Below are 13,742 nucleotides of genomic sequence, written 5' to 3' on the forward strand. Positions count from 1 at the left end.
ATGCACAATTAAAAGCGACACGTGTCACTTTAAAGTGCTACAACATTACATTCAGTGCAACATTGCAGGGCGTGCATGTGCAAACGTAATAGATGTGTGTGGGTTTTTTTTGCAAACGGGGCGTGGCTTATTCGTCCCCACAGTCCAGCCGCTTCCCTGCGAATCCAAACAGAACTTCGCTGCTGCCGTCACAGCGCTTTGACTGCAGCGACTCGTCCACAACCGAGAGATGAAGAGGAGGCTGCAAAAGAAATACTTGATTCTGATCCTCGCCTACTCGGGTTTGCTCCTGCTCATCCCGTATGTGTTCGACTTCGGGGACAAGTCGCTGCATGGCGCCAAGCTGCTGCAGCAGCAGTCCCGTTGCTCGGACCTGAAGAACGCGGTGGCCGTGCTCTGGGAGCGCGGCGACAAGGTGGACGGCGCCAACGCCACAGAGGAGCCGGGTAAAAACAGTAGCCGGCCCCGCACTCACATCTACTTGCACGCCACCTGGAGGACCGGCTCGTCGTTCCTGGGGGAGCTCTTTAACCAGCATCCAGATGTCTTCTACCTGTACGAGCCCATGTGGCACATCTGGCAGGCTTTGTACCCGGGCGATGCGGGCAGCCTGCAGGGCGCCGTGCGTGACATGATGAGCGCCTTGTTCCGCTGTGACTTCTCCGTGCTCAAGCTCTACGCCGGCACGCAGAACATCACCACAGCCTTCATCTTCGGATGGAAGATGAACAAGGTGGTGTGCTCCGAGCCGCTGTGCGACGCTCACAAGCGGCACCATGTCGGTCTGGTCCAGGAGGACCGCTGCGCCAAGTGCCCAAAGCGGGACATCAGGGATCTGGAGCGGGAGTGCAAGAAGTACCCTGTGGTGGTCATTAAAGGGGTGCGCGTTTTGGACCTCAACACCCTGGTGCCCCTGATGAAGGACCCAGCCATAAAGCTCCACATCGTGCAGCTCTTCCGGGACCCCAGGGCGGTGCACAACTCCCGCCTGAAGTCCAAGCAGGCTCTAGTGAAGGAGAGCATCCAGGTGCTGAGGAGCAAGAAGCAGAACGACAAGTACAAACGTCTGCTGGTGCCCAACAATCGTCTGAACCGGGCCGAGAGCTATGTGTCCAGCGCCATGGAGCTCATCTGCGACAACTGGCTCAGCGACATGATGCTGGTGTCCAACGCGCCGCCCTGGGTACGGAGAAGCTACCACCGCATCCGCTATGAGGACCTGGTGCTGCACCCTGCCCAGGAGCTCCAGAAGCTCTACCGCTTCTCCAACCTCTCCTCGTCGCCTGCGTTGGAAAGCTTCGCCCTCAACATGACCCATGGCCGAGGCTACTCCTCGGACAAGCCCTTCCTCATCTCGTCCCGGGACGCCAAGGAAGCGATCTACGCCTGGAGGGAGCGTCTCAGCGTGGAGCAGATCAACCAGGTGGAGGCCTACTGCAGTGAGGTTATGAGGCAGCTGGGCTACCCGAGGCACGGCGTAGACAAAACCACATGAGCATGTCACGGTGAGGAGACGACTTCTTTGCTTCCTGGTCACTTGTCGCTAGGCAGAGTTCACGGGGCACCCTTGTGCCTGCCCCAAGGGCCGTAGTCAGGCAAAACTAAGAAAACTACAGCCTTTTACACCTTTCCATGTGGATCGGGGGCGGCAAACGGCGGCCAAGCATCTTAATTGACTTGCGGTGTTGTTGTGGCACACTTAAGTCGCCAAAATAGTCAGATGCAAACAACACAACAAATCAACACATGACGCACAAAGCAACCTATACTGCACCATGTGGGCATACAAACAAATATCGACTCGCAATACCCATATATTCCTGCCACAAGGCATGCTGGGTAGCTTGTAGTACTCTTTCTCCCAGTGTTTTGCTGTGTTTGTCACATTTTTGCTTAATTACAAAATAGCCAGTGTTTTATTGTTCATTCTTCATGTTGTTGGTGTCGCTGAACTACCCAGCATGCCTTGGAGGCATTTGAGATTAATTGATGTGTTATATTTCGCACTCAGTTGTTGATTTATGTGATGCGTTCACTTGCTGTCATTGGGTGTGATACAGTATATACAGAGTAGATGGATCGTCTATTTTTATTTTATTTTTTACCCAGAGCAGCCTGCGAGTGAAAACGTTTGCCCAATCGATTAAAATATTTGAACGAGATTATTCACATTTTGTCCATAGTCAACTCCGAATTAATCACAGATAGAAATGTTTTTATGGGTCATTATTTAAAACATGCCCTGTGATTGACTGGCGAAAGATTGTCTTATTAAGCTTGTCTTATAAGGTTGTCACCTCAAAATAAGATTTGTTTATTTATGATACCGGTTTTAAATTCTAAATGTTTGTGAGTAAAAAAGTCAATTTAGGAAAATTCAGAAAGGATTATTATTAAAAAAATTGCCTAAATGCACCTTTCCTTCATGAAATGTACAAATGAAAATACCTAAAACATAGGGCAACAGTCATAAAACATTTCATCCAAATTGCAAATCTAATGTCATTTCTCATTTAAAACATTAAAATACACATAAATTTATCATTATATATTATTTTATTACAATACTATAACTATTTCCACAGATTTTGAATGTTTAATACGATTTGCAATTTGTCCTACTTTTTCCAACGGTCATTGAACGCACCATCCTACCGTTCTCCGAAGCAAAGAGGGCTGTATGGATGTATTTGGATGTATTTTCCCCCTTTTTCTTTCACCTCATACTTGCCCCCGAATGCTGATACTATGTGGGAATGCATAAAGGTAAGATTTGATGACTTTGAGTGCTAATGTGCATCATTGTGGTAGTTCCATGCTAAATGGCTAACACTAGCAAAACACTGGACTTCAGCCACGGTCATCACATTGACAGCCCGTCAATAGCAGCTGGAAGTCCAATTTAGCTGGCAGTTCAATGCCAAAATCATCAGAGAGATGTAAAAATGTGAAAAGCACTGGTTAGTTGGGCCACTCTTATGCCAAGGTAGCACTGTATATGACAATAAAAACAATACCTGCACTGCTCCAGTCTCTGGCAGGCCATGGAATCCGTGAGAAGTCAAACACAGCAACAGTAGATACAAATAACTTTGGTCTTGCTACAAGAGCCATCTGCCAGGGCTTTGAAGCCAACTTTACCAATCTAAATACTCTATTTTCTATATTTGTTCCAACTTGTGGCTACAGTTACCGCGCTTCAATCAAACTACGGTGGGGGCCGAGGGTCAAAATAATTGCCGCCTGTAAAGGAAGCTTCTGTTAATATGTCATGATCATAGATTGGTTTACCCGCCTCTATGTAGTTCTGTGTAAAAAGCACAAGTGGACAAATGCCAGATCTGCTGTTATCTGGCTCCAATTTTTTGCAAATGTTTTTATACTGCGTGCATTTGGGTCCCAAATTTGAGTTTTGGAAGTTATGTAATGTTTTTACTCTCCAAGCTAAACACACCCTGAAACAACATTACACGGTTTATGAGACATGCTTATTAAAAACACAAATGAATCACTTCTCCACACTCTATGCCACAAAGCAGGTCAAATAGCGTTCTCTGGTAGAGCACTGCTTCCATGGCTGCTTTTCAAGCAAACAAATGAGGACGATGAAGATGTTTCTTCTGTCTGTGTACTCCTACACGCTATAATGTAGCTTTCATTCACCCAGATATAAATAGATTCTTTTTTTGCGGTTTGGAGGTTAAGTTCTTCAAGCATGTGGGCCTCGCTCTTGGGTCTTTCCCAAGCTAAGATGAAGAAGTGAGTCTCAAGGGCAACGGCGTTGAAAACAATGGCGTGTTCTGTGAGGGTGACATTTGAATCTGGACAGTGCAATCTCTGTGAAAATGAGCGGTTTTGCCGAGGCACGAGGATGCTTCATTTATAAGCTGGGGGGGAGGGGGGGGCGGACAAGGCTCTCTCTCTGTTTGCTTCTTTGACCTGACATTATTTGAATGATGCAGTGTAGTCTCACATCAGTGAAAGATGGCTCTTTTTCCATTGAAAGACCCACAATGATGTTGTAAGTAATTAGTATGTGGTTAGAAACACATCGAAATCTATCATGTCGCGCCCGCGTTTGCTCCGCTATTGAAAGGAGAGGTGCTCAAACGCAGGCTTTTCAAGTTGCAAGTTGCTTCGCTACACAGCTTTTCAGGAACTGTCTCATTTTTTTTATAACACATTTTTTTATAATACGTATCGTATTAACGCCAGTCTTGAAAACCATTCTGCATTCACACCAAAATGTAATAACAAGAAAAATATATCAAAAACAGCAAAAATTAACAAGATTGAAGTCAATAACGTTGTAATATTATGAGAAAACAAAATCATTTATAGTCATTTTAGTAGCGTAAAGTTGAAATATAAAAACAAGACAAAGTGAAAAGCAAATAAAGTTGTAATTTTTGAAAAATTAGTTGCCGTGTTCCAACAATAAAATCCAATATTATGGGAATAAGTCATAATTACGAGAAGAAAATTTACACGACGAAAGTTGTAATAACTTGAAAACTTAAAAAAAAACATAATTCTATGAGAATCAGGTCAAAGTATTAAGTATTGTAGCAGAAAAAAGTTGCAATTTTACAGGAATAAGCTCTTAACATGAGCCGAGTGGTTAGCATGTTGGCCACACAGTCAGGAGATTGGGAGGACCAGGATTCAATTCCACTCTCGGGAATCTCATTGTGGAGTTTGCATGTTCTCCCCGTGCATGCGTGGATTTTCTCCGAGTACTCCGGTTTCCTCCCACATTCCAAAAACATGCTAGGTTAATTGTCCATAGGTATGAATGTGAGTGTGAATGGTTGTTTGTACTCGCCGCCCCCTGGTTCAGTGCCCCAGTGAACAAGATGGAAAGGAAAGTACTTGTAGTACCAGCCATCTTGGGGTCTATCAAGGGGGTGCTGGATCCTTCCTGGTGTCACACAGCCCCGGTGATTGTAAAGGCAAAAATGTAAGGTTCACACTAGCATCCTATAGCTGATCAGTCTGGGTCTTAGTACTCAACAGCTCCAGAGCCACATCGGTGGGGGGTGCGGGGGCGGTGAGACAAGGTCCGCCTGCCCACCCTCCATCTGCTCCACGCTTATGGCTTGCAAACAGCTCGCTTCTTAAAGGCTCCGCCTGTCCGAGCCGATGGTGACAGGCTGCTTGGTAACCCCTTGGGGGGGCGTACCCCTGTCACTGACAGACATGTACACAATGACCTCTTTCTCTGCGCCACAGCCCGAGGCGGTGCGACTCTATGCCAGCCAGAGTCAGGACCACACGCCCGTTCGTGCCAAGCACCGAACAATGGAGGCTTTATTGAAGATCTTCAAGGAGGGAATCCAAATGTCCACCCGTGAAAACACTTGAAGTTCTGTCAGATGGACTTGAACAGAGCTACGACAATAACAACCCTAAAGGGAACGCCATTTGGCTTGAATACCAAGAACTCCCACGTCTCAAGCTGACTCACTGAAGGACAGAAACAGAGCTTTTAGTTTAAGACGTGTAGCAAAGCCTGCTATGATTAACATATATTACTGTTAGAATATCATTTAAAAAGTCACTTTTGTCTAACAGGGGACCTTTAAAGTTGCGGCAACAATCTTGGTCTTGCTAGTTTCTGTGTGAAAGGCATAAGTGGATGAATGTTGTTTAGATTGTTACGGCTTTGATTTGGCAGGGAAAAAAATGCAGCCCCGGGGGCTGTTTTTTTTTTTTTTTACTGTCCCCAGCACATTTGTAAAAAATTATTAAACACAAAAAAATTTTTTTACTTTAAAGACAGCAAAAATAGAAAAATCTGTTGTACTTTTACATGAATAAAGTCAAAATATTAAGTGAAAGTTGTAATTTTACAAGAATAACATTGGAAGATTAGGAGGAAAAAACATTTAGTAGCATAAAGTTGAAATATTAAATAAATACTTTTTTTATTGTTATAGAAACAAAACGGTTGTAATATTTGAAAATTTGGATTTTAATTTTTTGGGAATCATTCCCAATCCTTATGTGAAACGGGAACACACATATTTCTTTCCCTTTTTCTGTGCATTATAACATGAGAAAACGACTTAATATGAGCTAGCTTACAATGCTGTCTTTGGGATACACCTATTTCAACTATGTAAACTATAACAAAAATAGATACTATTAGTTGAAGTATCTTGTCTTATTGTCATATTTTAAAACACTATTCAAACTTTGTTTCTCTGCGCATTGATACACATACTTAGCATGCTAGTTCTGTCAACAACAGCAGCGACAACACTTATGATGTCCACTTTCATTGGGATGGCTGTATCTTCCAGCACACGACGTGTGCTCCAGTTCTCAGGAAAAAAAAGACTGACGGCAAACTAGCATCTTGTTGAGTCTTTGTAGCGACCTAGCTACCCACTCTTCCGTTTGTGACTAGTTTGTGTTAGTCCGCAAGATAAAAATACTTCATGTTAGCTGCTTCAATAATAATATTGCTGTAGCTTGGTTAATATACAAGTCAGTTATGTAAATGGAACACTGTTTTTTTGAGGGGCTTTAGCATCAAAATAGGTATTCCCATGACGCCCGTTCTTGGCTAGCTGAATTTAACTCAGTTTCTCGCGCTAGAATGCACAGAAAAGGGAAAGAAATATGTTTTCATATTTCACACTGAGAATGATGGGCAAAATTAAATTAAAAAAAGTGCAGTTCCCCTTTAAAAAAACATTGTAATTTTACAAGAATAAATTCAAAATATTGTGAGAAAAAGTTGTATTCCAGCAGAAAAGATGTTGCTATTTTACAAAAATAAGCTCTCAATATTATGAGGACAAATAATGTTGGAGAGAAAAAATATATGCTCTTATTTGAAGTAACAGCATTTGATTGTGTTTCTCTTCCAGGGGCCTGCAAGTCAAGACTGAGGGCGAAATGGGGGACTAACAGCTGGAATGTGTCCCACTGGGAGCAGCAAGCATCGCTCAGGGGCTGTTTTTCTTCCAGCTGAGCACAGCGGATGAGCAGGGGGTGAAAGTGGGACATGGTGGGATGTTTTCTAAAGTCCTACCTGCTCGTCTGTGGAGCCAAGGTGGCAAACAAACACCAGGGAGGCCAGGCTGCTTCACACGTCAACGCTGGCTCTCCTCCCCCTTTTTTTAGTCCTGCTAATCCCCTCCCTTCTTGTCCCTATTTACAAACCGCCAGCACGGCAGGCGGGGTGGGGGTGGAGGGGGGCCTTAAAAAGCTTCTCAGGACGTTGCAAGGTGGCCGTCACCTGCCCGCATGACTCAGCAGTAATCTGCACTTACGTGGACTCGCTAACAAGCTAACTTGAAAGTGGCAAGGAGACTCCAGTGTTGGACCCCCTCAATTCCTCAAACCCAACCCCCTCCGTCCCGTGAGGAATGTGGACAGCTGCAGCAGCAAAACCTTCGCATGAAGGAGACTTTCACTCCACCCAATCAGTTCTGGGACAGACGTGGTACTTTTTATCCTGCCTTCTCTGTCTAAACGTGGTCTAAAAGTCTCATGGTTTATCCTCATACCCTTTCTACGTCCTGGTTAGGGATGCACATTTGTCATATTTGTACATGAAGGTAAAAAACATTTCCATGCTTTCAAATGACCTGAATAAAGAGTCATTGGAAACTTAATGCTGATATTTTCTTGTCCGTTGCTTGACTCCACCCACCGCTTTGATTATTTCATCATATGCTTGCCTCCTAAATGCAATCCTAGAATCTTTGCTGGTCAAAGATCCTGTATAGGACAGAAGCACTGTGATGTTTTTAAGCCCTTACTGCTAGTCAAAGATCCTCTATGCTGTATTGCTGGAGCGCTATTCTGTTTTTAGAATCCTTGCTGGTCAAAGATCCTATATAGGACAGAAGCACCGTGATGTTTTTAAGCCCTTCCTGCTAGTCAAAGATCATCTTTACTAGCCCCTCCTGCTAGTCAAAGATCCTCTATACTGTCTTGCTGGAGCGCTGTGCTGTTTTTAGACTCCTTGCTGGTCAAAGATCCTCTATAGGACAGAAGCACTGTGGTGTTTTTAAGCCCCTCCTGCTAGTCAAAGATTCTCTTTACTGTATTGCTGGAGCGCTATTCTGTTTTTAGAATCCTTGCTGGTCAAAGATCCTCTATAGGGCAGAAGCACTGTGATGTTTTTAAGCCCTTCCTGCTAGTCAAAGATCCTCTTTACTAGCCCCTCCTGCTAGTCAAAGATCCTCTATACTGTATTGCTGGAGCGCTATGCTGTTTTTAGAATCCTTGCTGGTCAAAGATCCTCTATTGGACAGAAGCACTGTGATGTTTTTAAGCCCTTCCTGCTAGTCAAAGATCCTCTTTACTGTATTGCTGGAGCGCTATTCTGTTTTTAGAATCCTTGCTGGTCAAAGATCCTGTATAGGACAGAAGCACCGGGATGTTTTTAAGCCCCTCCTGCTAGTCAAAGATCCTCTATACTGTACTACAGGAGCGCTATGCTGTTTTTAGAATCCTTGCTGGTCAAAGATCCTATATAGGACAGAAGCACCGTGATGTTTTTAAGCCCTTCCTGCTAGTCAAAGATCCTCTATTATGTACTACAGGAGCGCTATGCTGTTTTTAGACTCCTTGCTGGTCAAAGATCCTCTGTACAAAAGGAACACTGTGCTGTTTTTAAGGCCCTTCCTGCTAGTCAAAGATCCTCTATACTGTATTGCTGAAGCGCTATGCTGTTTTTATGCTATGCTTTGACGGGTATTCTAGCTGTTTCATTGTTTTGATTAGGGTTGTATTTTCAGCCATTTTTGTATTTTTTCTGTGGCTTTCCTCTGGGTTCTGATGACCTCGCAGTTAGGAGTTACAGCGCCCTCTGTTGCATGCAAGTGCCAGTCAAAAGTATAGAGACAGTCATTCATGAGCATTGGCAAATGTCTCAATACTTTTACTTTTTTTTTACTTTTGCAAATTGCAATGTTTTTTGTCAACATAATATTGTCAACTTTCTTCAGGCTTGCAAAAGGTAGAACTTTGTTTTGTAAACACAGGAGCGGTAAAAACATTTTGCTTATGTGGGGTTTATTATAAGTCTCAGTCAAAAGAATGAAGACTGAGACTTGACTAAACCCATGTAAGCAAGTCAAAAGTATAGAGACACTTACCCATTCAGTAGCACGAGCAAGTGTCTCCATACTTTTGACTATACCCCATGTAAGTCAAAAGTATGGAGACACTTACCCATTCAGTAGCATGCGTAAGTGTCTCCATATTTTTGACTGATACTCCAATTGTTTTTGTTAATGATGCATTATTTTCTGCCCTTTTACCATCTAGATCTATTCCTCTCACCCCCCATTCATATTGTTTTTTATGATTATTTCTAGCATACAATCAGGGATTGCATTTTATTTTGGAGAAGTGTTTCATCTCCGTGACAAAGCTGTGTTAGAACAAGAACAAATACTGCAGTCTCACATTACAGTTATTCTTTACTTGAATAGTACACAAAATAATAGCTGTAAGTATTTTTTGGTCGTTTGTCAAATTCTGACAGAAGATGAGTACTCTTCAAAATAAAAGCTCCAGGCAAGTCAATACTTTTCATGCGGACATTTGACAGAATGAAGATGGTTTAAATTGCATGACTCCCGTTGATTTCCCTTTTAGCATTTCCTGAGGGGAGACATAACCCTTGGGACATAATGACACAGCTCCCCAGGGCGTAGAGGCTGTTGGTTCAACTCCGGCTCTGAACTAAATTGCACCAGCACCAAAGTCAGCATGCAGCAGTGGAAGGGGGGGGGGGTAACAGAAGGATCCTAACAGCTGTGTGGAGTACAACAGTCATGAGATGTAACGCCAACAAAGCCGGCCATTGTTGCCATTTACATACGCTCCTCCTCTTCACCCCATGGAGTTTTCTTTAAAAAAAAAAAAAACACATTCTTGACCCCCCGCCGCCCCTCACATGCCGGCGTCCTCTGGCTAAACTACTTTTTAAAGCTGCAACACAATGCACAGCTTCTGAACACACGCTGATTAACATTTCGGCTGTTAGCAATGATGTTAGCTCAATGCTAAGCAACATAGTGTTGCGTATTAACTGTCTTTATGCTGGTATATTTCCTTCTTTTCAGTGAAGGAAGCCAAAGAAGGACACTCAAAAAGGGTGCAAATCTTCCCATTTTAGCATCTCTGTAGCTCAATGGAGATTTAACACTTTAAATCAAGATGTAATAAGAAGCACAGGAAATTACAATCTGACAAACATACAGTATACGTCTTTCACCTTTGTGGAGTATGGCTTTAGAAAATAACATTTTTAATGGAAATTGCAGCTAAAAAGTGAAAACTGGATTGAATCTGGGTAAAGCCTGGTTTGACCTTTGCACATGTACGAATATCTACAATCATTTGTAGATGCTAAAATTGCTAGGATCATAGCATCAAAAGTTTAGAGACACTTTCTCATTTGATAACATGAGAAAGCGTCTCTAAACGTTTGACAGCTATTTTAGAAGAAACAGCGAGGGTCACAGAATCAAAAGTTTAGAGACACTTTCTCATTTGGTAACATAAGAATCAAAAGTTTAGAGACACTTTCTCATTTGGTTAACATGATAAAGTGTCTCTAACCTTTGATTCAATGATCATAGCTGTTTCAGCCCAATCAAAAGTTTAGAGACACTTTCTTATTTCATGACATGAGAAAGTGTCTCTAAGCTTTTGACAGCTATTGTGGCAGAAACAGCTAGGGTCAGAGAAGCAAAAGTATAGAGACACTTTCTCATTTGGTAACATGATAAAGTGTCTCTAAACCTTTGACAGCTATTATAGCAGAAAAAGCTAGGGTCACAGAATCAAAAGTTTAGAGACACTTTCTCATTTGGTAACATAAAAATCAAAAGTTTAGAGACACTTTCTCATTTGGTTAACATGATAAAGGTGTCTCTAACCTTTGATTCTATGATCGTAGCCGTTTCAGCCCAATCAAAAGTTTAGAGACACTTTCTTATTTCATGACATGAGAAAGTGTCTCTAAACTTTTGACAGCTATTGTGGCAGAAACAGCTAGGATCACAGAATCAAAAGTTTAGAGACACCTCTCATTGGATAACATGACAAAGTTGTCTGTACACGTTTGACCGGTGCTATATCGAGAGTAGATCTCCTTGGCAGAGGTAATAAACATGACTGATAATCTCCTAGTTGCAGAATTATTGGCTGAAGTTGCATCCTATTTGGCCCCTTTAACAACAAAAAAAAGTTCCACACAGACAAAGCCAGGCTTCCTGGCAGAGGTAATTCCAAATAAAAAGAGTGCATGACAGCATGGAGAGTGTCTCCCGGTGTATGAACTTCATCTTTGTCTGTTGTGTGTCTGTTGTGTGTGTGTGCGTGCGTGTGTTATTAGATGTGATCCTCAATGGGGAAAACCAAGCGTGTTCCGCGGGTGAGCAGCTCCTGCTCACGAGAGTCCAGCTCACGCTCCAGCGCCTCCTCCGACGTGCTGACGCTCCGTTTTCCATTGGCTCCGCCGTCCGCCCCGGACACACCGTTTGTGGTGATGGCACTATCTCCGAACGTGAAGGTCAGGTCGCCGTCGTTGCGGATCAGGTCGCAGTCCTGGTCTCTCATCTGCTCTTGGTTCTGAACAGATTTATATATGTTATATATATATTTATATATTTTTTATTTTATTTTCTTTTTTTAAAAACATTATCTATCTATCATGTTAGTCAAAGATCCTATATACCTCTCTGACGTTTTTGAGAACCTAGTGCAAAAACTCCATGCAAAGATCCTCTATATGACAAGAGCTCGCTACTGTTTGAAGGACCATTTGCAAAAACACTAGTCAAAGATCCTTTACATGGAAAAACGCTAGTCAAAGATCCTCAATATGACAAGAGCTCTCTACTGTTTGATGGACCATCTGCAAAAACGCTAGTCAAAGATCCTCAATATGACAGGAGCTCTCAGATATTTTGAACAGCACAACTGTTTGTCAAACCGTCAAAGATCCTCATATGATAGGAGTTCTATCGTTTTATGAACCAAAAGTCAAAGATCCTTTACATGTAAAAACGCTAGTCAAAGATCCTCAATATGACAGGAGCTCTCAGATATTTTGAACGACAAACAGCACAACCGTTTGTCAAACTGTCAAAGATACTCAATATGATAGGAGTTCTATTGTTTTATGAACCAAAAGTCAAAGAACCTTTAGTCAAAGATCCTTTACATGTAAAAACGCTAGTCAAAGATCCTCTATATGACAAGAGCTCTCTGCTGTTTGAAGGACCATCTGCAAAAACACTAGTCAAAGATCCTTTAGATGTAAACACGCTAGTCAAAGATCCTCAATATGACAGGAGTTCTATTGTTTTATGAACCAAAAGTCAAAGATCCTTTACATGTAAAAATGCTAGTCAAAAGATCCTCAATATGACAAGAGCTCTCTACTGTTTGAAGGACCATCTGCAAAAACACTAGTCAAAGATCCTTTAGATGTAAACACGCTAGTCAAAGATCCTCAATATGACAGGAGTTCTATTGTTTTATGAACCAAAAGTCAAAGATCCTTTACATGTAAAAATGCTAGTCAAAAGATCCTCAATATGACAAGAGCTCTCTACTGTTTGAAGGACCATCTGCAAAAACACTAGTCAAAGATCCTTTAGATGTAAACACGCTAGTCAAAGATCCTCAATATGACAGGAGTTCTATTGTTTTATGAACCAAAAGTCAAAGATCCTTTACATGTAAAAATGCTAGTCAAAAGATCCTCAATATGACAAGAGCTCTCTACTGTTTGAAGGACCATCTGCAAAAACACTAGTCAAAGATCCTTTACATGTAAACACGCGAGTCAAAGATCCTCAATATGACAGGATCTCTCTACTGTTTGAAGGACCATCTGCAAAAACACTAGTCAAAGATCCTTTACATGTAAACACGCGAGTCAAAGATCCTCAATATGACAGGATCTCTACTGTTTGAAGGACCATCTGCAAAAACACTAGTCAAAGATCCTTTACATCTAAACACGCTAGTCAAAGATCCTCAATATGACAAGAGCTCTCAGATATTTTGAACGACCTTTTGTCAAACCGTCAAAGATCCTCAATATGATAGGAGTTCTATTGTTTTATGAACCAAAAGTCAAAGATCTTCTATAAGACAGGAGCTCTCTGACACGTTTGAGTACCGGCAAGGGCCCTCTATTTGTAAAAACACTAGTCAAAGAACAAAGATATAACGGAAGCGCTTTGCTGTTTTAGGGAACCACATCAAAAACATCAAAGATCTTCTATATGACAGGAGTGTTCCTCTTTTGAGCATTTTCATTAGGTTCTTACTTAAAGTGCTCCATTCTGGTGAGAATGTGGGTAAAGGTGTTGATTTTAGCATCCTGCATGAAGCAGGAAGTGGCCACAGAAGAAGAAATGAAGACAGAAAGCGACCTCAGCCAATGTGAGGCTTGGGGGAGGTCCGCTTGATGGAAGACGTACGGCCGGAGGCCACAGGAAAGCATATGCTGCTGGAGTAGCACAAGTATACTTCCTGTGCGACTGTGCTGTGAGAGCTTTCACGCGCTGGATGCACTGGCGATCAATAGGCCACCCGTGGCTCCAGGGGGGTCGTGTAGTGTACGTAAGCAGTAGTGGTGTGTCAGTCATGAACGAACGGGTCAAAAGAATTAGTTCTTTTTTGTGAACGAGATGAAGAAGGTCACCGCGCCTAAAATACCCGTTCAGTCCGTTCAGTTCAGCAAATGCTTT

General features: G+C 42.5%; 2 protein-coding genes across 2 annotated transcripts in view; one reads left to right on the plus strand and one right to left on the minus strand.

The window, feature by feature from the left end:
- Window positions 1–162: 162 nt before the first annotated feature.
- On the plus strand, window positions 163–7,760 carry chst7 (carbohydrate (N-acetylglucosamine 6-O) sulfotransferase 7). The gene is made up of 2 exons (XM_058074154.2): window positions 163–1,505; window positions 6,879–7,760. Exon 1 carries the CDS (start codon window positions 230–232, stop codon window positions 1,493–1,495), a length of 1,266 nt encoding a protein of 421 aa, XP_057930137.1. The 5' UTR covers window positions 163–229; the 3' UTR covers window positions 1,496–1,505; window positions 6,879–7,760.
- Window positions 7,761–9,884: 2,124 nt separating this feature from the next.
- slc9a7 (solute carrier family 9 member 7) overlaps window positions 9,885–13,742 on the minus strand; it is a 30,318-nt gene continuing 26,460 nt past the window's right edge. The window contains exon 16 of the mRNA XM_078790251.1: window positions 9,885–11,607. Coding sequence (XP_078646377.1) covers window positions 11,368–11,607 — 240 coding nt within the window. The 3' untranslated portion in view covers window positions 9,885–11,367. The remainder of the gene's footprint in view (window positions 11,608–13,742) is intronic.

The sequence above is a fragment of the Doryrhamphus excisus genome, linkage group LG4 (genome assembly GCF_037039965.1).
Source record: "Doryrhamphus excisus strain RoL-2023G ecotype Guam linkage group LG4, RoL_Dexc_Guam_v1.1, whole genome shotgun sequence".
Lineage (NCBI taxonomy): Eukaryota > Metazoa > Chordata > Actinopteri > Syngnathiformes > Syngnathidae > Doryrhamphus > Doryrhamphus excisus.

What these genes read in the sequence shown, in the direction of transcription:
- chst7 (XM_058074154.2), top strand. Translation starts at nt 230, where the DNA reads ATGAAGAGGAGGCTGCAAAAGAAATACTTGATTCTGATCCTCGCCTAC.